General features: G+C 46.4%; 1 protein-coding gene and 1 non-coding gene across 2 annotated transcripts in view; one reads left to right on the top strand and one right to left on the bottom strand.

The window, feature by feature from the left end:
• Positions 1-4,288: 4,288 nt before the first annotated feature.
• LOC146173704 (glutathione-specific gamma-glutamylcyclotransferase 1) overlaps positions 4,289-26,309 on the top strand; it is a 35,716-nt gene continuing 13,695 nt past the window's right edge. Inside the window, exons 1-2 of the mRNA XM_084584872.1 lie at positions 4,289-4,693; positions 23,003-23,038. Of these exons, the coding sequence (XP_084440998.1) occupies positions 4,541-4,693; positions 23,003-23,038 (189 nt within the window). The 5' untranslated portion in view covers positions 4,289-4,540. The remainder of the gene's footprint in view (positions 4,694-23,002; positions 23,039-26,309) is intronic.
• On the bottom strand, positions 24,996-25,067 carry TRNAE-CUC (transfer RNA glutamic acid (anticodon CUC)). The gene has a single exon. It is a non-coding gene; the product is annotated as a tRNA-Glu (tRNA).

The raw sequence follows: 26,309 nt of genomic DNA, 5'->3' as shown, positions 1-26,309 counted from the left end.
TTCTACAGTGTATCAGTAACCATTCGTGACCATAATGATCACGATAGAAATTCACCGTCATGTTCGCTTAGTCCGTACGACGCGGAAACTCTAGAAAACATGTTCAAGTCCAAAATTTTGCCAGTCAAACATGTAGCTGATGTAGTGAGTCCAGTGTTGGAATATATTTTTAACAGCTGTATTGAACAGTATTCCCTAAGAGAATGCAGTTTGCCAAAGTCACAATCATTCACAAAGGTGGAGACAAGAATAATCTGAAATTACCGTCCCATATCTATTTTACCTGTTTTCTCGAAGTGTTTTCAAAAGGTCTTGTTCACACAGATAGTACGTTTTTGTCACAAATACAACATAATAACGCCCAGTTAGAATGGTTTTAGAAAGCGTTTCTCAACAAAAACTGCATTGCTAACACAAAAAGAGTTAATTTTAGAGTCTTTTGAGGAGAAGCATCTAACTCTTGGCATATTCGTTGATTTTTCAAATGCATTCGATCGCATCAATCACAAAATAATGTTGGTTAAACTCGAACGCTACGGTTTCCACGGATAGTTTCTTCATATATTACAGTCCTATATTTAAGTTCTCGATCACAAGTAAAAATAAACAATGACTTATCAGATGTCAAGCACGTGGTTTCTGGTGTTCCGCAAGGTAGTATCTTGGGACCATTGCTGTTTCTTCTTTACGTCAATGACGTTGTCCGTATCAGTAATCTACCAACTTTTGTCATTTATGCTGACGACACCAGTTTATTTTTCAGAGCTGCCCAATTGGTAAATCTTGAGAAACAAGCCTCAAAATGCCTACAGTCGCTTCTAGAATGGTCTAAAAATAATCTTTTAAGCATAAACAGTAAAGAAACGAAAGCTAGCTGTTCAGGCCTCGAAATAAGATGACAAACATGCCACCACCCTGTTTAAAGATCGGTGAGTCACGTATCCAAACGGTCTCGACGGTAAAAAGCTTAGGTGTTATTTTCAACGAGAATTTGAGTTAGATTGATCATGTTAATATGCTGGTGAACAAGCTGTCGAAGGTTGTCGGAATTTTGTGTCGATTGAAATATTTCATGCCGAAGCGTTTTAAGGAAATATTGTATAATGCATTGTTTCCTTCTGTTGTTAATAATTGCTTTTTGGTGTGGGGTACCACGCCTTTTAGTAATATTAACCGCTTATACCTCCTTCAAAACAAAGCCGTTCGAAATGTTATGAATGCTCCTCGACTTGGACACACTGAACCAATTTTCAATACATTTTGAATTATTCAATTAGCACAATTATACGAAACTTTACTCTTGCGGCGGTATGCAACCGGTAGTTATGTTTCGAAGTCGCTGTCCAAGCTGTCACTCGCCGTGCTCGTCCAGAGGCGACGGTCTGTTAAACTGCTGGCCTTTGAAAGGGTTCTCCTCTCACCCGCCGTGCTCGGATCCGCTGACCGGCGGACTGTTGAGGTGTGCCTGCTGGGCACCTTGGAAAAGACCACAAGTCTAAGCCAATCAGGACGAAGTAAACTCTCCGGGCGAGGCCGATAGGCTCCAGCCTAGTTCCTTCTCACACCTGTAGTGCTGTACGCACAAATTCACGTGTGCACATTGCATAGTGTCCTTCGTATTGCAAATGACCTTCGTAACATCCGCTGCTCCTTTACACAAGAGCCTAGCACGCACACACACCCACACACTGCTGATGATCTCCGAACCTGCGGTCGGGAATATTGCTGCTCGCCTTCGGTACCAGCCAGGAAATTGACACCAGCCAGGCATTCCGCGATCCAGAGCCATGGGAAACGAACGAAAAGGCACGCACCGCGCGCCGGTTCTCAAGTGAACCCAACACCGTACGTAGCTGCGCTCTCGACGAGCAAGCACCAGTCCAGAAGCCGGCGGTGTGGTACGTCGCGTTGATGAGCTCAGCACCGGTGTTCACAATAACAACTGCCTGGTGATAAAGCTGTCAGTATCGCAACGCAGAGTCAATATGCGCTACACTAATGGCACCCAAATGGCTTGTACCTAAGATCCGAACAAATTATGGTTACGAAATGCTGAGCTATACTCTCCCGCATCAACTAAATAAATATTCTGAACTGATATATAGATAATGCAAAATCGGTTGTTTATGTTTGTTCTTTTTTGTGAAAGTGATAATATGCTATGTACCACAGCAATGCCTCTGTAGGGTGTGTCGGCCTCGTCAAGCCTTTGCACTGGCTTTTTGCCGGCGCACCCCACATCCTCACGATGTTAAATAAACATTATTCTATTATATTCTGGTATTCACCTCGAAGAACTTTTCATTTAGAATACAGTTGGAATCAACATCATGCGAGCGGGTATGCCTGAGTAACCAGCGATGCGAGCCCCTCAAATAGAAAAAAAAAAAAAAAAAAAACATTCGTTCGGGTAATCTAACGAGAACAATTGAATGACTCGCGCATTCTTTACAAAAGTTTGGAAAAATATCCTTCTATTTTTTTACCTCAAATGCTCTTATGGGCTCTCGTGCGAAATTCCTCATTTGAATGGCGCGCAGAAGAGAGTGGCATCTGTCAGCACATATTTGCAGGCCTATAACTAAACGCGCTGCAGCGAACTCTTTCAAAGCTGAAATTCACTACGCGCAATTATTTGCCTACGCATTGTAATTGACATTTCATTTAACGCTTTCGCCAGGATTTGTTGCTTCCCCGTACACCGCGCGTAGGCTTGAGAGCCCCGAGAGGTTGAGGCAAGCCTTGGGGATTCTAGCGGCACCTAAATACTAAACAGTGTCCACAAATAGTGTTCAAGTGAGAGTATCGAAAAAGGAAAGCCTAGTTGCATTTTGATTTATCGCACTTCGCTTTTTTACTGACTGGTAGGAATAACCAGCTTCGTGACGCCTGATTGGGCTAGGCCAGGCCGGTCACCGTCGCTTGCGGCGGGGGCTATAGCCTGCCGCCGAATTTTTATCTGTTGTAGGCCGTCATTGCATCCGCCACCGCTTAGGTGATGGACGACGGCTGTTGTTGCGGTGCGCGTCTTTCTCTCCCTGTTCTTTCTCCTTTCTTCTCTATTTTCTCTTCTGTCAGCGCGAGGCAGCGGAGGTGGCTCAGCTACAAAGCCAGTAGCAGGCCCGTGCATTTTCTTTTCCTTCTTCCTAGAGCCACAACAACAACAATAACAACCGCAAGAGACCAACTTGCTTGCTAGGTTGTTATAGATTATGACGGCAGGTTCTGATGCGACATTTAACTAAGCTACTCAAATTATATGCGGAATATATTTTTTATGGAGCTTGATGTGTACTTTATGCAATATAAACCATATTGAAAATTCTATTGTGATGTATTTAATGAAAAGACTGGAATACTATGCGGATCTAAATGCATACGACATTTCACGCGATGAATAGAAGTGGTTCAACATTGAAACCTGCATGAGTTCTTTCTGTCATCTGAACCAGATTTCATACTTAACACCTTGACAATGAGAAAGAAGAGAAAGTATAAAATGCAGAATTTCTGCCTGTTTTCGCCATATTCGCCACTGTTCAAAACGTGAACAAGAGCGCAATATTTAATCAACAACTTGTCCAACCAAGGAACTTGGAACTCTCATGGAATAAATCAGGTGGGATTGATATATAAAAACAAAATCGTCAAAAGTCATAGTAATACACGTTTGTATTCCTATCAGAATCATCGCGTGCCCGGAAAGCCTTTAAGAACAACTTGTTTTTGATTTAGAGCGTGAACCCTCTTGTCTAGAGTAATGAAAAAAAAAAAAAAATCTGTCTTTATCTGCATAGACTTCGCATTGACTGACCTAAAGAATCAGGACCGACGTCACGAAGCCTTGATGACGTCATCGAGATGCCGCTGACCGTAACCTCATCCGTCAGAAAGGCGCGCAAGAGGGAAGCGAGAGGGGAGGAAAACTGGGGGAGGGGGGGGGGGATAAACGGAAATCGACGTCTCCTCTGAGCAGATAAAACAAAGCGAACACAGCTGGGCTCGCCTCTTCCGTGTGGGTAGTAGTAATGTCTGGAGTGCGCCGACGACCCAGCTCAGCGCCGCGAGCAACCAATTCCCAGTAAAAGAAGAAAAAGAAAATCACGGAGGGCGAGGCCGTCACGGCGACATTCAAAGCAAGACGCCGAAAGCTGAGCTATGCTGAGCGCAGCGTGCGACCGGGCGCAAGTTGCCGAGCGCCTTGCGTCAGCCGGAGGCAAAAACAGTCACGTGTCTCGTATCGAGCGCTCCCATTGGCCTCGTGGTTTGCACCGCAGCGCCCCCGCACCGGTCTGTCCGCCCCCCCGCCAGCGTGTCGTCTGCTCCCGATGGCTGGCCGCCCGCCGTTGCTCCGGTTTCCACGTTCACCAACGTTTTCAGATTGGCCATATCGACAATTTTCGCCTCGTATCGATGCAGAATAGTCGACTGGCATACGCCCTAGGCTAAATTAGTGGCTTTCAGTTCCAGAGGTGCCTCCGACGGGTTTCCGAGAAGGCTAGAAGAAACAGTTTTTCCGTACGCGTGTCAGTTCTCCGAGATGGGCTCATCGTCTGGCATCTGGGTGTTCGGCTACGGATCTCTGGTGTGGAACCCAGGATTCGACTTCGTGCGTAGCCAGATTGGCTACATCCGAGGCTACGACCGAAGGTTTTGGCAGGGCAATGACAAGCACCGTGGAACGCCGGAACAGGTTGGTGCCACTTTTTTTTTTTTGTTTTACTTTTGGGTTTGGCGCTCACGCGGGGAGCGGCTTTCTTGTCAGTGGCGCGAAACATCTGTTGCAGACAAAATGTGTGGCGTCAGATGAGCGATCTGCTTCAAAGGCCGGAGCGCCTTCGAAGTCTGATGATCTGTTACGGGAAATTAAAGAATGCCTGATAGTTAAAGAAAGAAAACGCTGGTTCTCGCGCTGTCAAATTTAAACAATCGACTTGTTTTTCTGCTTTCGGTTTGGTCTTGACGAGGTTTTCATAGCTTAAGGTTAAATACGGTTCGGATAAACATTACACGAGTTCGCTAATCGTGAATAGATGAAAAAATATGTATTGTTTGCATTCTCCAGTGCAGCTGCCGCTTCATTTCTTTATTGACATTGTTTGCTGGTCTGTATTGAAATGGGCTATTCGTACTACGAGGGCTTGGGCTTAGTTTAGAGTTTCTTTGCTCTATTGTTGTTTCAATGTTTTTTAGTCTTTCTTACCTACGTCAGTGTACCTGTGTGTTATTTTGGTAACACATAACTTATTATCTTCGCCAAAGAAAACAGGCACACGTTTCACAAGCAGGTGCTTCAGCGATTGTTTGAGATCGCCTGTCATCGCGGGGCTCATGCAAGGCTCCTGCATCGTCTAATGCGAATATATATGTTGCGTTAGCTCTGATCAACCCGCGAGTTGCATTTCAACCGTGTCCTTTGGTTACGAAAACTTTATGCGGTCGTTTACACGTGCTCGTCGTTGCACGTGTTCGTGATTCACCCTTTATTTTCATTTCAATCACATCGATCACTGCCAGGTTGACGGAGCAAATAGAAACATTGTCTAGACCCAAGGTGAAATGAAAGCTACCTGGTGCATTTTATTTTTAACTGCTTTACTGCGAAGTGCGGGTTTGTTCTGTTTCTGGATTTTCCACATATAGCTCCGTGTACTACTGTTTGCCTCTGTTCATGTAAGGCTTTCAGCAGGGAGCTGAGGTCCTGCTTTCTGTACATGTAGAGCGTTCAACAAATGAGCACTGGTCAATTCTCTCAATGTCCTGAGGCTGATTTGCACTTCCTAGTTACTGCCAAATAATTATTGCGAATTTTGCGAAATAAATATTGTTTTGCGAAATAATTATGGCGAAATATCATTGCGCATTAAAAAATTTGCCGACGATTACGTTACTTCCTAAAGCGAAATTTGAGCGCAGCTCGTCAGCTGTGTCACCTTTTTCGATAGATTGAGGCAAAGATTTCGAGCAAGACATGAATGTACTATTACTGACAACTATTTTATTTTTCACACATATTCTTTCAAGAAACACTCCACTAACAGTTCTTGACTGTCATGAAGGAAGCTTTGTGGTCGGAGAAATGAAGAGAGCAATCAGGTTTTCGGAAGGTTGTGGGAGGCAGCGCGTGTGCCCATAGAAACGTTGCGCGGCGAAGAGACTAATGCCACAAGGGGCAGACGAGAAGAAAGAACCTTCGCAAATATCTTAAACTGACTTGAAAACGCTGTAGAAAGGTTAGCAAGTGTCTCATCGAATTTCTAGCAATATATGTTTTAAAGGAAAATGAGGCGGGCTAGATCCGGGCGAGGCCTTCCTCGAAAGCCATGGGACGATCGGCTAGAGATCCGGACTATCAAACTAGCTGTATATACGCAAATTACATCAAAATATGTTTTTCTCTGTGAGTGTGTGAATTCTCGGTTACTACACATGTTACCCTGCAGGTCGGTGTGGGCGCTTGCATTATTCATCAATTATCTTAGCAGTGTGTGGTCACGTCTTCGACTTAGTAGTAGTAGTGGTAGTAGTAGTAGTAGTAGTAGTAGTAGTAGTAGTAGTAGCAGTAGTAGTAGTAGTAGTAGTAGTAGTAGTAGTAGTAGTAGTAGTAGTAGTAGTAAAAACATTTATTTTAACAGAGGAGTTCGGGGCGCGCAGGCCCCTGGGCCCCCGCACGGCCCCACTACACTCAAACGTTCATGTTCCTACGGTTCATGACGTCGGCAGCTCGACCCCTGAAGCGTGCCTTTCATAATTGGTTCACAGGAATGGAAACACGCAGTATCTGTCACACTTACTTCTGTGGACACCTGAATCGTGCAGTAAGGGAAGGAAGGAAGGTGGGAGTGAAAGTGGAGCTGGTTACAATAGTAAGGCGCAGCATCTGTCACACTTGTTTCTGTGGACACCTGAATCACGCCGCAAGGGAAGGAAGGAAGGTGGGAGTGTAAGTGGAGCTGGTTACGAGGAACAACGTCGACTCCGCGATACCCAGGAACGGGCGCCAAAGAGCTGCGCTCTAAAATTGCTGATATCACTTCGGGTGCAGATAACGAGCGTCGCTTTCGCGCGCTTCTCTTGCGAGACCTATAGGGTGGCCGCAGCTACGTCGTGAAGAGGCGTAGCTACGAAAAGAAGAAACAGAGACGACAAAGATCAGGAAGACGAAGAGGAAGAACGCTAGCTCACTCGCAGCTAATGCTTTCGCTCCACATTCGGTTGAGCAGCGTTGAACCCTTCTCATTTTCTTTGTGCAGTTTGGATGAAAAAGCGAAGTTTAAGAAATATTTATTGCAACCAAGGGGCCATAGCTGGGAGCGACATTCGTTAAAAACCATGATCAGAGCGGCTATACCTTCTCAAATCTTGTGAGCTCGCATGCTAAGAATCCGGACCAACGTTTGTTTCTTCTCATTTATTTAAAACTTATCCGCGGAACAATGAGCACCAGTGAGACGCCTTAAAATAAAATGTGCATCGTTAATTTGCGCATCACTGCAGGCATCATCCCTTCCAGTTTCACGCATCCTCTCTATGCTTTCCGCACTAACGGAATCATGCAAAATACATCAGCATTAGAGGGCGGATGGAGGCGGTGAAGGGTGGCAGTTCCTGGCCCTACGGGGCTGGGACGGTAGGCTAACGCCGATTGCTGCGTGGGATAGCCAGCTACCGAATTTTATCTGTTGTAGGCCGTCATTGCACCCACCACTGCTTCGGTGGTATACGACGGCTGTTGTTGCGACGCGATTCTTTCTCTCCCCTCTTCTTTTTCTTCTCTATTTTCTCTTCTGTCCACACGAGGCAGCGGAGGTGGCTCAGCTACAGAGCCAGTAGCAGGTCCGTGCATTTTATTTTACTTCTTCCTACAGTTACAACAACAGCATCACTGCAGACGTCATCTCTTCCAGTTGCACGCATCCTCTCTATGCTTTCCGCGCGAACGGAATCATGCAAAATACATCAGCATTAGAGGCATTGTTGGGCAGTCGCTACTAAGCACCTTCTATGGTCCCTCCCACCCTGTCACTCTTGGGGATCGAAAGTTCCCAGTAGTCGGTACACCCTCCTGGTAACGCCCAGAGACAGCATGGAAAAGCCATAGCTATGAGAGAGAGAGAGAGAGAGAGTGCACTACTCTGAGCTGCTTGGGGAAAGTAATGAAACGAATAAGGTGGAGGGCTGGCTCGATAAAGGAGTCAAGGTGCACCTCCGCTGGAGGACAAGGTGACCCAGGTCACCGTTAGTCCGTTACAGCTGAAACAATGCGAGCGCTCATAAATGACCCAAGAAACGCCTCGAGGGGGCGGCGACATCTTTCGAGGAGAAACATTAAAAGAAAGAGGAATGAAAACGATAATTAGATTCGCTCCATGGCCGCTCAATGGCGCGCCCTCTCGTTCCCGCGTCCAATGGCTAATAGCGCGCAGCGCCACGGAGGCGAGTAGAGTGTAGCTAGAACACGGGCCTGTACTTATAGGTTAGGCTTGCTTAATCTTTACTTTTATGGTTATGTTCGTTTTAGTCTTATAGCTTAGAGCTGGTTATATTTATTTAGATTTCCCTCATAGCAGAGCCGGAAAGAGGCGATGGAGATGGCGGGAAGAGGAACACCACATTACTCTATACAACATTGAGATTTTCGGACTGTTTTAGAGTACACGGAGAATGCGATTGCTTTACATTTTTCCCATTATTTAACCCCATTACATGCTTTGCGGCATGTAAAAAGTCGGATATGACAGTGACTTCGTTGAAATAGTATGTTTTGTTCTGGTTCTCTTTCTTTGTGGCGTGAAAACGCGCTCCCGTTGTTTTGATTGCTGACAAAATGTTCCTTTTTTCTTCTCATAGCGTCCGACCACCTTACGTAATTTCCTTGTACGGGCTCTCTTGAAGACTAGTGTTTTTTACATATAAGTTAATTTCTTCAAGAGATTAGCGACATATTCGCCAATACTCTGGGTTATTGCATTTTGGTTGCCTGTAATCGATTTCTTTTCTCCTATATACCAGAGAAGCGGTGCTGTCTCAGCAGTGGCTTTAGTACATAGTGTACACAACTCAGCAGCGCCCAATGGCCAGTAAGCAGACCCTCGGGGGGCTTGGAACTGCCCGACCACACGCACTATGCGATAGCGTACACTCACACACACGCACGCAGGCTTAGGCAATCGGGTGCAGGCCAACGCTTACGGCCAGCGAAGGCGTAAGGGGGTGTTGAAACGAAGCACCCTTCTGCCTTCGACTGCACTGCCAGGCCCGGTGATGGCCACCGGGCATGCAAACCGGGTCGATCCCGAGGGGGCGAACAATTAGCGCGACCATGCACAGAGAAGCCCCTTTCCCACCCTCTTCCTTGTTACCTGTATATTTCTCAGGGTCGCCATCTCTGTTGTCTCTCGTCGCTGCTATGTTGAACATACATGTGTGTGTGTGTGTGCGTGAGAGTGAGGGAGTGGAACGGCAGGAAGATTAAATAGCAGGCTGTGCTTGTGTGCGTGTGTGTGCGTCTGCTGCCATGATAGGGAGAGAAAGATGTGGCGGCCACCTCTTTCGGGCACGATGAGTCGGCCGTGATCCATGCCTGCTTGCTTGCTACCTCCAGGAAGAGACGGCCGTGATCCACGCCTGCTCGCATGCTTGCTGCCTCCAGAAAGGGGTTTTGTCTCACGCCGATGAAAGAGGAAGGAGAGGTTGTGTGAGATCTGCCGAGCAGTAGCCGAGGCGACGGGAATATCGGAATCGGTCAGAACCTATTTGGAATTTGCCTTATTTAATTTGTACCCATTGGGATTTCCGTGGCTCAGATAGATCGTTGAGCGCAGGAGCATGCGGGCACTGCGACAGTCATGCATCTAGCATTATTGACGAAACGTCAGCGTCAATATCCGAGTTGAAAACCGCAAAAACCGAGAAACTCTAAACAAGGCGCTGAGCGACCTGATGATATCGGTTCTGTCTTGAGACATTGCTCGGAGTGTCATCTTTACCGTCTCCGATTCACTTCCCAGCCTGGTGTTTGTCTGCCTATGTGTTCACGTTCCACCAAATTAAAAAACAATGAAACAAAGAGAGAAAGAAGCTTTGTATTACGGCCCCTCAGTGTGTTGCTGAATTAGGCTGGCGACTATGTTCCTTAGAATCTTTCAAGAACATTCTCCCTTCTTCGGACGGAAAGAGGGCATCGCGCATCGCGCTCTTTCTAATAGAACTGTCCTCCCGCTACCCCATGTGACCGCGGAACGGAATATATTCAGAGCATATTTGACAGCGCGAACTCGAAAAAAAGAAAAAAAGGGCTGGAATGAGGCTCATGCAATTATTCGTGTTCTTCGGCGGCAACGGGAATTCCATGCCTGCAAGCTACCTATTCTATACCTATACCTATTGACACAAAGCCACCTCACTCTCTGGCTCCGTTTGTCATCATCATTGCATGTTTTGCACGCAAGTCACCGCGTTTGTCTTTTCCATGGCGAGGGACACACTAGCCGTGGTGTGGTTTGCTGGATGGATAGTTGGTCTAGGTTTTAGCAGACCAGCCTTACACGTCGCTCAGCATGAAACAGACAAGATACGACCCGCTGTCGGGCGTGCCATGAAATGCCAATAGTATACGTGCTTCTTGGCTTGCACTGCGAGCCAGCCTCCAAGGACGGTTCAAATGGGGGCTTGTTCTGGGACGCTATGGAAGAGTTTGCCTTCCAGTAGAGCTAAGGATGACAATGATAAGAAACGAAAGAGAGAGAGGGAGCTTGGCTCGCTTATTTCGCCATCCCATTAAAGCGACTTCAGCCAGCCAGAACAAACGACAGTTGGAATAGTAACGGGATTTAATGACGCCGTTCAAAGCTATAGAGCCTTGCTCGAAACTGGCATACACACAAGCAGAGTCAAGAGAGTTGGAGTCGTAGCAGATTGATTACGATTAAACAAAACAACTCCCTTCCGAGCGTGTGTGTCTTCCTTTCGTCCTCGTCTAAGTCTTGGAATGATATACCAACACGTCCAAGCATCAGCTCTGACGAGAAAGAAGTGAATCAGACGTTATATCAGGGGCTGTCCACGGAACAAAATTATTGTCAGGCTATATCAGTTTTAAATAAGTCCCTGATCAAAGTCGTTATTATGAATAGTTTTCCAACACGTGCAAGTATATAGAGTTTACACTTGCACGTGTTGGAAAACTATTATTATTAGCAACGAAGAATGTTTTAATGACAAAGATACAAGTAAAGAAGCTAGGCCACGACATGTGAGCTCTATAGGACCAAGTAGCCAATCCAGTGTTCTTCTGGCCCGAAAATTTATATCTCCTCCAGGGTGAGAGTAATCGCGGTACCCAGCCATCTTCGCATCTGGCTCTGTCTAATTACATATTTATAACGAGCTAGGCGTACCATTTTTCTAAACTCCGCTACGCTCTTTAAGAGCGCATTTGTTTGAAAACCTCCGGCAGGGGTGCCTGTGGCGATTCGTCGCATACGAGACGTTCTCACTGGTCTCCGCTCGCCCAGTGACCGTGCGAAAGAGAGCTTCGCTCAAAGAGGATGAAGACGATGCCGTTTGCGTGCCGCGTCGCCGTTAATATGCCGGCGACGAGAGCTGGCGCCGCGGGGAAGCGGTTTTGGGGGCTGGCTCAATCTTGCGCCCGGCGACTGCTCCGTGTGCGTGCTATGCAACCCGTCATTTGGCCGTCCCCGGCCCTCGGAGTGAGTCGGAGCGGGTGCTTTTCCCACGTGTTTATATACAGTGGTGAGCGGGCCGTCTTTTTCTTTTTCTTTTTTTTTTGTTCTCAGAAGGTGGTGGCAAACTTCTGGTTTCGGAGTTACCTCTTGAGGGCCAGATGAAACGCGTGGGAAGACGATAAATGGCGCCAATGTGCGGTATATATACGAGTCACAGCTGGATTGTGACTCCCGTTAATCGTTTGCCGGCGTTCCGGGGTGATCGGTCGGACTTTCACAGGGGTAAGCCGTGTTCGTGTGATTGTACGTCGTGACAGCGAACTCCTGTGTCCATGTGCCGGTCGAAGGTAATTATACTCAGTTATAGCTGCGATTTGGACAAGACGCCTGACGTGTCGGCGCGTGGATTACGTAAGTCTTGGAGAGGGCACTGACATGGTATGGGAGTTGGGGTATACGCCTATCCCTATACTACTGTCACATCGTTCCGTAACGGGCAGATATGTCTGAGGCTGCCGGCGTTAGGCCACTGTAATTATTTTTAAACAAAGGATGCTCTATTTCAGTTGTTAAATTTCTCTCCACATACTGACATAATAAATCAGCCAACGTGGGAAGGCTGGGAGGCGGCCCTGTCCAGCTCGGACCTCGAGGAACAACGAGCCCTCGCCGAAAGAGCACAGGCAGCGGCTTTTACCAACGGTGTCCCGGACTAGGAACCCGACCAGCCTTCCCTTAATCTAAGCCAATGTCAATAAAGGTTTTCATCATCATCATCATCATCATCATCTCCACATTCCTACTTGTATAGATAGAAGTAGTCATGTACACTTGTTCACTACAATCTAAGATAGATTGGAGAGACAATTCGCCACCATGAAGGAAGAATGTTCATATATAAGTGGCTCCTGACGCGGTAAGTCACTGTTTTGGGATGCCAGTTTTGAGGGCGTCAAGGTATCAACACAAAAGGCGTAACCCGCTCATTTTCCCTCCTTGTATTGCCGGAGGGTCAGGAAATAAAGACAAAACAAGTATGAAATACACAGCACTAGTGATACCGTTGAGCATTCGCTTACCACCGTGCCACGGTTCCCTGATTTTCATCTTGGTCGAAACGAATTGACTGGTGTATGTTCGCAGCCCGCTTAACACATTTCCACGCCTCCGACTTGGCCGCGCCTCACTTATGAACTCCGTAGCCTACAAGAACCAGCCATCATGTCAGCGCCAGCAGTAGCCACCGCTACTTCGCAATTTAAAGAAACGGGCCCGCCTGGTTTCTTACTTCGGCATGACCTGAAGTCTCGGACCGTTTTCCATTTTCTCGTACGTCCATCAAACACCCTCCCCATACACGCTATGTATGCATCGCCTGCACCCTTGCTCACGCTTAAAAAAAAAAAAAAAGAAAATGAAGAGCAGATCCCTTCGTGTGCCCTCACTCTCTCGTTTTCTGCGACATGCGCGGAATAGGTGGGTGGCGCTCTAATAATTCGTCGCACGTGGCCGGGCTGTTTGAAAGAAAGATGGCGGTTTAGAGCGGCCGTCCTGTCCGGCTTGCGCCAAGGCATCCAGGAATGTTAATTAACAGTGCCGGCTTGTGCGCTCGTTTTTTTTCTTCTTCCCTGATTAGCGCATACTGTTTCTACAAATGCGTGCAGCTCTGGGCATGCCTAAAGGACGAGCGGGGGTGCAACTGTACTATTTACACACTGCGCGCTTGAAAAGGTGAGATTACAGATTGGGAACGCATTGAAACGGTGGTATTCCTATTGTATATATGTGCACATACATGAAAAGCCCAAAGCCGAATATTTACACAGGTGACAAGACGAATGCTAGCAGTATAATGCATTTAAGGGAAATAATTTACCGTCCGGGATATTTTAAGAACACCGCATTCAGGAATCATTTAGGGACTCCGGCGTGCCTCATGCCGAGATCCCTCAAATTCGCAGATTACAAGTTACCGCGAATTATCACAAATACAATTCTGAACACGATTTCGCTGACTGGTCGCAAATTCAACGGCACTGCAGCGAGTTCAACCGTTGCACTTGCGGAGCTGGGAGGCTTTTCGCTGCACTGCACCGAATTTACCCTGCAAATGAGACTGAGTGGCATACCTTCGTGACAGTGCGTAGCTACCGGGATGAGCCTGATTCTGAATGAGGTCTGAAAGGAGGACAGAGCAGCCGCAAATCGTGATATGCACTGTGGGCTCTCCAATTCCGCTCACTACACATCCTCCTCCCCTTTCCCTTCTCCCAATTCTTTTTGCCCTATCGGCGTTCCCAGCGTGAGTTGAATGAAACAGTGTGAATCGAGGAATGTGATGAAGCGATGCCGATAATAGGATTGGGATGTATGTATAGTGCTCTGTAAGGCGTGATAGCCAATTCTGGGGTTGCTTTGGATCGGCAGAGGAGTGTGTGGCTGCAGTGCAGCGAAGAGATAATGAACAACAAATTAAAACTGTCATGCCGAAGTCATCGGTCACGATGCTGAATGAGTGGTGAAAAGTTTTCGTCGGTAAAAAGACGTGGTGCTGAAACATATTTTGTCGGAAATGCTTCACAATTAATGACTGGAAAGCGCAAGACTATTGTGGGTAACACTGTTATAATTCCCTTCAAATTAAGCTGGCATAATATTTTACGCTGCGCCATTCTGTGGTCAGATAAATGTCCCGAATATCAGACTTAACAATAATTAACTGATGGTTTGACTTTGGTTAACGCTTTGCTACGCTCGTTGCCAAGCTTGGATTAAACACACTGTGTGTTTCTCTAAACGTAAAGCACGTTCTTATCGCTCTTCGGCGCGCCGCCATTTCAGGGCCTCATTCCTACGTGCCGCTTTCGCATTCCGACGCGCTACTGTAGCAGGGCGTTCGCCCTCCATCTCATATGCAGTGTTGTAACCTACGCAGGAGCCCGGGAGCTCCTATTTATATACACATCGACCCTCTAGCGCCCTCTACTTCGACTTCACCCTGACGTGACCTCGCGTCACCTTGACCTTGACAGTTGTCATGGGCCACCTGGTGGCCTACGTGACCATGCCCCAAAGTCACATTGCGACCACCCGGTCACTTGACCTTGACGTCACCTCACGTGAACTTGACCTTGACAGTGGTCATGGGCCACCTGGTGGCCTACGTGACTATGCCCCAAAGTCACATGGCGACCGCCAGGCTTAACACATAAGTTTGACCTCTAAAGCTTCCTCAGTGTGAAAACCGTGCATACCTGCATCAAAGCATTCGCTTCAATAATGACATTCATGAGAAAGCTGGCTTGGGACACTACATGCACACGCTGGTATGACGGTAATTGTTTCCCAAGGTAAATTCATTGTGCGTACAAGTACTGTACACACATGACTGCGTGAACTGCGTGCTATCATTGGCACGAATTGACGTTTCGTGGCGATGATCGAGAAGGATTACGTACAAGTGATGCAGTCGTACCCAATTCGGCGCGAGCTAGACCGAAGCTGCTGGGCGCCTCGAGCCAGGATGCAGTGTGCAAGTGTACGCTGACGGTGCAGTGGAAACAGGGAGCGGTCACTCCGTCTTTCCTAATTGTATGCTATTGCTTGGAACGACGCTCTGTACCCGGCCGCGAACGAACGTTCCTAGCTCTATCTATTTTTATTGCCATCGGAGCAGAGAAGGCTCCGGGAGGGATGTGCATGCGTCCGTCTTTCCCTGGTCAAGTACGCGGGGAGCTCCTCTCCCTCAGTGATGGGTGGCCCCCGTCTTTGTAATTCGTTGCATAATGAGCGAGCTCTAATTGATGACAACACACACTGGAAGCAACGGTGCCACCGGCGTGAGTTCTCTAGCTCGAAAGGGCGTTTATTTTCCTCAGACCGTGCCCGCCTCATTGAAGGCGCGAGTAATTTTCTCGTTTTGTCTACCACGGAATCGAGCGGAGCGGTCTAAGATCCTTGTGACGGGCGCTGCAATAAATTATTAATGCTGCAATGAAGACAAAAAAAAAAGCAAAACGTGAAATAGTACCGGGAGGGGCGGGAATGTGAAGAAGTTGCCTGCATTTCTACATGATTCCTCTTAATTCTCTCTGAGGCAAGATAGTCTTTGCGCCTTTTTTTTTTTTTTTTTTCTGGTGGCAGCAACAACTTACCAGCGTTCCCTTTTCTCGTTTTTCACTTTTCCCCGTTTGTCTCGACTCTTTCAAACCTTAATGGCCGACTGCAATAGAGGTTGCAAATCTTTATCATGTTGTTTTGTTTCATTTTGGTTACTTCCACCGTAAATCTCTCTCCTCCGTTCCCTGCAAATAAGTAGCGAGCGCATATTTATTGTTAGCGACGAATTCAACGTTTCCAACCTGCGGCAACACCTTTCACGTATTTACCGATGGGTTTCCTTGAGCCAATCACTGATTGGCTTCAGCCAACCATTGAGATATTGCAGTCTTTCTGTTTTATGCACAGTGTGACGTGAAATAGACAATATGAGACTTTCTTCTTGTAGTGAAAGGAATCGTCGTAACACTTTTGGAAGCTAATCTCTCGCAACGGTGGAAAATGCAGCGAGAGCCTTTCCCGCAATGCTGAATCCCTTGTGCAACAGAGTTAACTCTAACCCGACAACAAAGCTTCTGCTGTGTGCTGTTCCTGCCTTCTGGTATTAAACTGGTTATTTTGCGAGCACCAAACTCTCCTACAATGTTGCAGGAACCATCCTGCCACAGTGCTCAGAAAAACCTTATACATCCTGATTTCTCCGTATCTTTATTGTCGTCTTAATGCTACGTCTTCGCAGTCGTGACTCGGCCTTATAAGCGTACGACTGGCACTTTTTGGCATTGCAGCTGCAGTCGCGCGATAAAAGATGGGTCGTCTTCATTATCCCCTGAAGCTCCAGCTTCACTACCTATAGCCGCTTCTTTTGGACAACGGGAAAACAGCGTAGTAACAGAAGCAGTGCTTTCGCTTCGAGCGTCCCTTACCAGAAGGGATTGAAGTGAGTGAATCTACTATCTTTTTATTAGGCTATGAAGATAGCAGTCGAGCACATCCTGTTGCCAGGTGGCGGAAGCCGCACTCACCGAGCCTCCACAGCGTATTGTCGCAAGTCTTACTTTTGCGTGTATGTTTGCAGCTTTTCTTCAGAAAGCTGCCATGTTGCTAGGCGTCGTCAGATGTGAGTGTACACAAAACTGGACGCATAACATAAAAATACTACCTTTCACGATCCTGCAGGTCTCGTATAGATCGGCATTCGGGGACAATGACTGTCGTGTTGATAGGCGACGAATTCTCGAAAGGTATGGGTGGCGTATCGATTGCGCTGGAATAAAAATGGTGAAGAATGACCTTTGACGGTGACGTCCGGAGTGGTATCCAGGAAATGAGAAAGTTCAGCGTCAAAGGGGCATAGCATATCGATCAACCCGTGCTGTACCCAAAAGGGGCGGCTTTTTATTTAATGTCTTATTTTAAGTCGTACCCATGAATTGTTGACACTCTGCTGCTCATGTCTTGCTCATCTTTCCGCGTGTCTGTGTTAGTGTGCATGGTCGCGCATTTGCGGGAGAATTGTTCCGAAGCAACGTCTCTTTTCAAGGTCTGCGGCTCTGCGGTAATTTCAGTCCCAACGAGGGACTATGGCTGGGATGTCATAGCTTTAGAGACTGTCCAGGCCACCATTGCTAACGCGCATCAATTATTACATTTTAAAAGCGTGATTGCTGTTTGATCTTTAATTTATCTCCACTCATTAGGATGACGTAGGTATGAAATAAGCTACTAAATTGCAATTACCCTACTGTCAGGTGTGGCAAGACTTTCCGTCCACAATAAGGAGCAGGATGTTCGAAATGCCCGGTAATGTAATCGGGTTTTTAAACGTGAAACATTGAGATAGTGCAGCTTCCAATGTGTGTCTTAATACACTGCGATGATTTTCTTTTGATATGTGCTGTAATTAAATTTCTTTGAAAGCACAACAAAAAGTGATAAGCAGACCACTTAGACCGGCAGATTGGTTTAGTTTGGTTTGGTGTACGGGGTTTAACGTCCCAAGGCGGCCCAGGTTATGAGACGCCGAAGTGGAGGGCACCGGAAATTTCGACCACCTGGGATTATTTAATGTGCTCTGACATCGCACAGTACACAGGCGCGTTGCTTTTCGCCTCCATCGAAAAGCGGCCGCCGTGGACGGGATTCGATCCCGCATCCTTGGCACCACCACAGCGGGACTTAAGACCGGTAAATGTCGCCTAAAATGACATGCGTAAATCAAGTACGCATAATGAGCATTCTTGTGCTTTTTATTGAAATGACTCTATGCTTATGCGCCTGGTATCGGGCCCTCATGACCGAATGCTCGAACGGTACTATTATTAATGACAGATTGTTTTTCTTTTAGGTTGTATAGTTTATTGTGTTTATTTTTGCATCCTTGTTGCAAGACGCAGGTCCCTGGAAATGGATGCCATTCTTTAAACATTCTTAGCTATTGTTCTTCTCTTGGCGTTGTTGCTAATAATATTCTCCCTGTTTTCACGACTAGGGTCAAATTAGTTACGGGAACAATGGACGCTAACTACGAGAGGGAGAGAAGAAAATACGCTTCTCTGAATTACCTCGTATAGCGTGTTGTAGCCATGGGACTGACTACCGCGCGGCCTTTGTTCCGACTATGTCTATGAAACGGGGATGAAGAATTGTGGGGTAATTATAGTTCCGTTTTAGTTCCGACAAATGCACCTTTAATTAAAAGGTTAAAAAAGAAACAAGACATAGGAAACGGCATAAGTCACAGGCTACCTACTCCAACTGAATTCAGCCACCTTTCTTACGCTCGCACAGGCGTACTGGAGGGTACATGCAGAGATAAGAAAAATCAGTCGCCAGGATAAAGCGCGTTATTGCACTCAGTCCTCCGTCGTCGAGTGATAGAGCACGGACAATTTATTTCTGCTAGCACTGTCGTGACCCGTTCTGGAATGTAGCTTCCATATAGTATGCTGTTTTTGCTTCCTTTGTTTGTTTGTTATTCTCGAGCTTCGTTCCTCTGCGGAAGACAATAGAGCCGTACCTATCCCACGGGGGGAGGGGGGAGGGGGGCAACGCGGTGGCGGATTTCCCGTAAAGCACCCTGCGCTACGATTCAAGACAAATGACCGCTGAGCCAGAGGAGGAGAATATGATGATTATGATGCCGAATATGCGCGATGCCTGCTTCCTGACCTAATCACATGGCGGTGCCGGAGGGGAGGGGTGTATAGCTTGCCGCGAGATAAAGTCAGGAATCCTTGTTTACGACCATTCCGGCGTCACGATTCGTACCCTCCTCGTTTTGTGCCTTCGTCGTTCCCCTTGTATTTGGCCGTATGCAGCGTATACACAGGGGGCGAGGAAGAGCGAAGTTCACTGTCTTTGGCCGGGAGGTCACATATCGCCATTTGTCTTATACGGCTGTGCCGCGGAATCAAGCTTCGTCGTGTTGGCATGTGTCTTCTCTTACGCATGTTCTGATGCCATTCAGACAGTTTCGTTCGATTCATTGATTTGTTACTCGGGAAGCGTAAAAACAATAGAAAAGATTACGATTTGGAATCAAATGTTGTTTCATGGTCGCCGACGTTGTACAAGTGCGGTTGAGTGACCTCTGAACCCTTACAAAAATGAGTTTTGAAACTCTATTGTTGGACTATTGACTGCCTTTTGAATTTACTGAATTTCGATAGACATTCAACCCCAGCTGAATGCAATCTTTACAGGGCCAACAGAATTTTCATTGTGTTCTACCCAATAGACTTTTTGTGCAATTTTTTCTATGTGTTTTTTGTTGTCAGTTTTCAACGTTCACGAACAATTAGCGTGTACTGTTCATGCTGACCCATGTTTTTAAGTAGTTTTAGGCACAAATGATAAGAGCACGATGTGACAATTTCGTTATGAATTTTTGGTCTCACTTGTAATCAACTATTGGCCACATTCTGCAAAGGGAAATATAAGAGCAGCATGCAGTTGCGTGCTCGTTCATGTTATATAAAAGTACATATTAACGGTGCACACTTAGCTCAAGCTTCGTAACACAGTGAAAATATGCCCTAAAAACTTCATGATGGCAAAGCCTCCACTAATAATGCAAATACATCGTTGAATGTCAATCAGAATCCGTAATGGATCAGCTTCTGTATGTCGCAGAAGGTAACTTTAGTGGTAGGACATATTTTATATTTATCATGAAACAAGTTCAGTGAGTCATCATACTAACAAACAGTGATCCTAGATTGAACCTACCATGTAGGGCAGGACAGAGCTTTTTTAAACCAGTTCCAAAGTTCACTATATATATGCTTCAGGGTCTGACATGCTGCCCAAGCATAGGTATTTTTGCCCGTAGCTTTTTGCCGCAAAATAAGGTGCAGTCTGTATTGGAATCCTCCACCGCTCTATGTCTTTGGAGAATTTTACTGTTATTTTTTTCTTTTCCTTCCTTTCTTAGTGGACACCATGCTAAAATGAAGTCACTTTAAACATTGAGGGGTTCTAATAATCACGGATTGATCCCACGCATACTATAGAGTTAACACGCATAGCAAAAACATTCGCGTATGAAAAAAAAATGAAGAAAAAAACAAGATTGCATGCGTCTTCTAACGGCGACTCTTCTTTTCAAAGAAGCATTCGGCCGCCGCCTTGCTCCTGTCCGCATCCCACTTCCCCCGTGCCCCACGAACGGCGCCAGCATGTCCGGAGAGGTCGAGGGTCGCTTCCTGTCGGCTGGGGGGAAAAAGGGGGAGGGAGGAGGGGTTGCTCCCGCTTGGTCTCCGCTCTCTGCCTTCACCATGGTTTGTTTTCACGGAGATGACCTTGGCTTCAGCAGTCGCGCAGCGGGGGTGGCGGCTTTTCACCGAAGCTGTTCTTCTGCGCCCCGTTCTCTTTGCACGCAGACGCGGGTACGCTGAGTGCGGCGATGTGCCAGTTCAGTTGGCGTTTTCCCGCCACCGTGGTCGCATCTTGCACTGTGAACGAAGCACCGTATGTAGGTTTTTCGCTGGTGATTATCACGAAGATCGTTTTGTTCAAATTGGAGCGCGAACGTACGAATTTAAATCTTCGGAGGACTCCGCTCTTGGGCGGCAGCTTCTGCGCAAGGAGGACGTGTTTAAGAAGTTCAACAGTCGCGGGCGTTTTGGATTCTAGGCGAAAAGCCGGCGCGGGCGGAGGGAGCGTCTGCACTTTGGTGAGTGTTTTACTTCTTCCTATTCGTGTTTGTGCCAGTCTTGTACAGTGTGTGCTACAAGGTGAAGCCCGCATGTAAATATTTCTAGCAGACAAACCAGCCTCGTCGGAAAAAAAAGGAGGGGGAGAGAGAGAGAGAGAACGAGGCTTGTCTCTACGCGGACGCTGGGGCCGATGGAACGCCAGCTGGAATGGCGACATTTTCTTTCTTTTTTTTTAACCGGTGACCGTTTTTGACGGATTGTTCGGCACAGTGCTGTACTCTTTCGATACGCTACTCGCGCTGAGATGGACACATTATCGAGATCATAATATGCCTCTGTCACACATTGTGGATTATTGAATCTGTGCAGCTCCGCCATTTTTGCAGTGTTTGTTTTTGTTTCCACTCATTTTAGTGCCTATAGTTGGTAATTTTGCTTCAAGTTTTCTGGGTAGTAATGCTTGTGTCCTGCGCTTTGCTATTTATATTCACAATGGGATCTTTGACGGCAGCATATATTGTTTATCAGGGAGAAATGAACGATGTGGTAGTGCTGCCGAGCTGTGGAGGCGGCGGTCGATGCCGTCTAAGCAGTGAAAGACAGTGACAACTCATTTTAGACAAGAAATTTCTTGAGCTATGACGTGGAGCAGCGCACAAATGCCTTTGCTCTATTTTTAGGTTAGTATATACCGCAACTTAATTATGATTTATATTGTTTATTTCAGCATCACATGCGAGGAGTTCCCGGACGTATCAGCGTTTTACGCAAAGAACAGCCTGGCGTCATACCTTGCACATGAATTGAAATAAAGCAAGTAAACAACCCAGCTCATGTTATGGGTTCACCAAAGATGCATATTTTTTCTTTCTCATTAACGCGCATTTTTTATTCTGTGTTCCCTTTCCGCTGCGGATTAACAGAAAATGCTGCGTGATCAACGGTTAGCAAGGAGCAGGCACGAGGTGGTTTACATTAATGCAAAAGTAGCACAGCACATATCCTTGCTGCGGTCAGTCAACACATTCTATGTTCTGCTCGACCAATCAACAATTTAGTCAGTTTAGTGTAGGTTAATGAGTGAGTAAGTATAATGGGGCTTAAAAGATCAAGATCTGTTTTGTTCTTTTATGCCTCACTATGCTTATCATTAACCAGCACTGATCAGACAGGATTGTTGATTGGTCGGGCAGAACATAGAATGTGGTGACTTATCGCAGCTAGGAGATGTACTGTACTACTTTTGCATTAATGAAAATCACCCCGTGTCTGCTCCTGGCAAACCGATGGTCGTGTACTATTTTCTGTTGTTCAGGAGTGGAAAGGTAGCAGAAAATCAAAAAGCGTCACTTGCAGAGTTTCTGAAGCATTTGAGCCTGAAATCAACAGAATTTCAGTTGCGCGAATTCCAAAAGCGCTCTTAAGAAACACATGGACCACTATTTCATAAGCGCTCAACAAGAAGTCAACACTGCATCATCCAAGATGTTGTTAATTATCGACAGACTTTCAACAGCGTGTATTGACACAACGCTTTCGAATTTCTATAGAAACCCTACATGCATTTTTGTAAGGGAAGGGAACGCACTTGCCTTGCAAGCATTCGATCCTTGCGCGGTGGTGTGCAATATTGACAGAGTTTTTTTGAGAGTGAACACTCACAACGGTCTGCGTTCCCGGGGACAGGTATACACCGCTTCGGAAACTATGCATTAGTCACTTGAAATTTTGTCCGTAGCAGGTAGCAGCAGTAGTTTCTTTTCGTCACTGACCTCTGTTATCAGCTACCAAATTCAATTTGGCTACCAGACACTAATGTTTCAATACTTAATTTTCTGTTGAAGGATACAGTCAGTGATGCATCCGTACTGTAAGTGCTAGGGTTACATACCACCAACCTTTTAGGAAATAAGGATGAGAAATCTACCTACCCAGTTTTGAAACTATGGCTTGGCAGTCAATTTTCAACCCAGTGCATACTCTTAATTTCTGATAAACGATTGGATAACCATTTTTATTATTGAAGATTTTGGCTGCCTCCGGCGCCTCAAAAATTGATTTTATAAATAACCGCTCGCCTTTCTTTTTCTTTTTTAGATCGGCCGGGTGGCTACGCTCGTCGAACGGGATGAGGTGAGCTGATATTTGCAACATCTTTTCTTCTCCTTTGTTTATATGTTAAAAGGAAATTTTGTAAGATTTGGTGAGTTCTTCTTGTCCGTGTTTGGTGCGTGTTGTTGGTATTATTTGCATTAAACGACAGGGAAAACAATCGTTTGCCTTACCTTTTGGAGTGAGCCAGGATTGGTCCTAAACTGTGTTCTTTGGGATAAAGTACGTGCCCGCATTATGAAAACTGCGCTAAATTAATGCTAGCGGAGGACCAGCGCCTTGCTAATAAAATTATAAGCACCTTTTGAATGGGGGAGGGGGGGCGCTTTGTCTATGCCGAATATATTTTCTCGCGTTTTGTTGTTCTGGATAACAACGCTTTACTCACACTGGATTCACTCTCACAGTGCAGGGGCGTCGCACCGACATCACAGTTTAATCATTAAATCCCTGCTTTAATGATTAACAATGCTTGTGCATGGATATCCAGTAATATATAACTTGTCATAAGTTCATTATAATGTTTACGAACGCAAGGTATAGGCGTCTTGCAGAACTACGAATTTGTCTGGCGAGAAAGTAGTGAGCAACACACTACGGGAACCAATTTCCCGTAATCGTGCAGCTTTCAGCCAGCGGGCAGAAATTTACAAGACGGAGTACGAGCCTGTTCCTTTTTAGCTTACGAGTGGTTTCAGGTGAGTGTGGGGCTGAGGGTGTTGCAAGCTACTGCTAATTAGCCTTGAGGTTAATCTGCCGGCGTTCGCCTCGGCATGACAACACTTAGATTTTAATTAAGGTACACGTAATGGAGGTACCTTTGCCAGCTTTCAGAAGGCCTACCATTGCAAGTCTGCAAACACAACTTACAGGTGTTTAATGCCGAGAAATGCTACCAGTGTGAGCAGGGAATACGTCGTAAGCAATAACTCGCAAGACATAGGGGAAACAAAGTTACACTGCGGGTAGGGCCCTTCTATGCTTCTCTCAATATTCCCGGGGGGAGCCATTTAGAAGAGACATCTGGGCGAGTTGGTATGGTGACATGATAGAAAAACAGCGCAACAGACGTGGACGGAGGTGAAGAGCAGGCAGGATGGGCGCAGCCTGTCATCAGCGCCCGTCCTGTCTGTTCTTCACCTCCGTCCACGTCTGTTGCGCTGTTTTTCTATCATGGGAGCCATTTAGTAAAACAAAACCCGTCGTTCACGAAATCCGGTCGACAGCAGATTTATTTATTTATTTTTTTTTTTTTTTCGTTAGTTGGCAATGACTAGTAGACAGCAGAGGCGGTCTTCTTTCTCAGTCGCTCCAGGAGGTCACAAGTTCAGAGGCCATCTTCAGCACGCACACGATGCAGCTGCTGGTGCCTGCCGGTTCAGTCAAAATCATCGTGGTAGTAACGCGTAGGTCAATTTGTTAAACTAGCACCGTGTACGGCTGTACTCCCGTGATCGAAGCGGCCGTCAAGTCCAGATGTTCGCCTTTTAGACGCTTCGTCGCTCACCCAGCGGAGGGCGCTCGGTGGTCTATGCACGATTGGGAGCAGTGCTTCCCCCTCGCCAGTCCACCGCGCTCCCTCAGAAGCGCCCCTGCGTGCTCTCCGCCTGGGACTTTCTGAATCCCCCGAGTCCTGCCAACTGCGGCAGAAGGGCCACCGTCTGTCGTCGGCGTGTTCGACCCCGCCTGTCTCTATGCGGGAGAGCTTTAACTATTAAAGCTCACCTGACCATGAGCAGCAGTGGGGAGGGAGAAGGTCACGGTGCGAGGCGCTGACTAGAAAGTTCCATAGATGGCTTAGTTGTGGAGTCATAAAAAAAACACGGCGGGAAAGATCGAAGGAGTCGTCAGAGTGATATGCTTCAAAAGGCGGAGTGGATATGTAAAAGATGCAATAGATAAACTTTGCAAAGACTTACACAGGCTTCAAATACTACCCGTACAGAAAAAAAAAAAAAAAAAAAAAAAAAAAAAGCAGTTCCGACATCGGGAATCGAACCCGGGCCTCCTGGGTGAGAGCCAGGTATCCTAACCACTAGACCATGCCGGAGAACTGTGCGGTTGGAGTTGCCTAACCCTTATATTCAAAAAAGAAAAAAGAAAAAAAAATATGGTCTTCTTGTGTCTTTTCAAAGCTACCCTTGGACAGGGGCTCGGCACCAATTCGATCAGGTATCCCTATCGTTGTACGGCTCGGTGTCCGGGAGCTTGTTTCTCTCCATGCCGTCAAAGATATTTAATCGCTGGAACACTTAACTTTAAATTCTTTCAGAAAAGGAATTACCAAGGATCAGAATGTTTAGATAACCAAATAAAATTGCAATGAAAAATTAGCTAACATTGTGCGTAATTTTCGAGCACTGACAAAAAGCGAATTCCGACACCGAAAATTGAACACGGGCCTGCTAGGTGAGAGCAAGGTACCCTAACCACTATACCATGCCAGAACTAATTTTTTTTTCTTTATTGCCTTCTTGGACTAAGCACAACAGACAAAACACGCTGACCATCCCGTAGTCAACGCTCATGTTTAAAAATTATTGAAACGAACAAGCGGATTCCAAACATTTTTACTGGTAGGACTTCCTTAGCGTATGTTGCAGGATGTTCCATTAGTGCGCAGTATACAATGGGCTCCGAACATAGCCTGCACAAGTGCGCTAGTAGACCATTGCAGAAAGTTGTGCGGAGTACATCCTGCTATTCTAGTTAACGATTGTTTGCCTTGCGTATTTTGGGGGAGGAGGTACAATGCTATGACGGCAATGCAGTTATTACTATCGTTGCTACGATTCAGCAGTCTGGGAGTTCATTGCTTCATGCCATTACGTCTGTAATATTTGGTCGACATAAGTAGTTAGTTAAAACCGGTAAGTTCATTAATGCCTTTTCCGCGAGGGGTAACTTTAAAGGCAGGTAGGTCATCAACGCAGCTCCCACGCACTACGAGGTAGCAGAAGTATTTGGCAGCCGGAAGCACAGGACGTGGGATATTCCTGGTGTCTCGGCTCCCTGGCAAACCAGTTTAGAATTTAATTTAGTCACACACGATAAATATAAGTAGGATACAATTGAAAAAAAAAAATCAATAGCTGCTCATTGTAATCGCTAATACGCGGCGTGTGGGTTACTTCGCTGAACAGTAAATGTTATCAGTTTTTTATATTTGATTGCATCAGACAAGCTAGACGTGTCGAAATGTTTGTGCTTATACCTTGGTCTGATGGTTGTTAGTCATTTTATTTAGGCTAACAGAGATGCCTTAACAGCAGACTGCGTCCAGTCACACGGG

The sequence above is a fragment of the Amblyomma maculatum genome, chromosome 11 (genome assembly GCF_055883805.1).
Source record: "Amblyomma maculatum isolate TAMU_Amacu chromosome 11, ASM5588380v1, whole genome shotgun sequence".
NCBI lineage: Eukaryota > Metazoa > Arthropoda > Arachnida > Ixodida > Ixodidae > Amblyomma > Amblyomma maculatum.
This window is presented reverse-complemented; position numbering and strand designations above follow the sequence as displayed.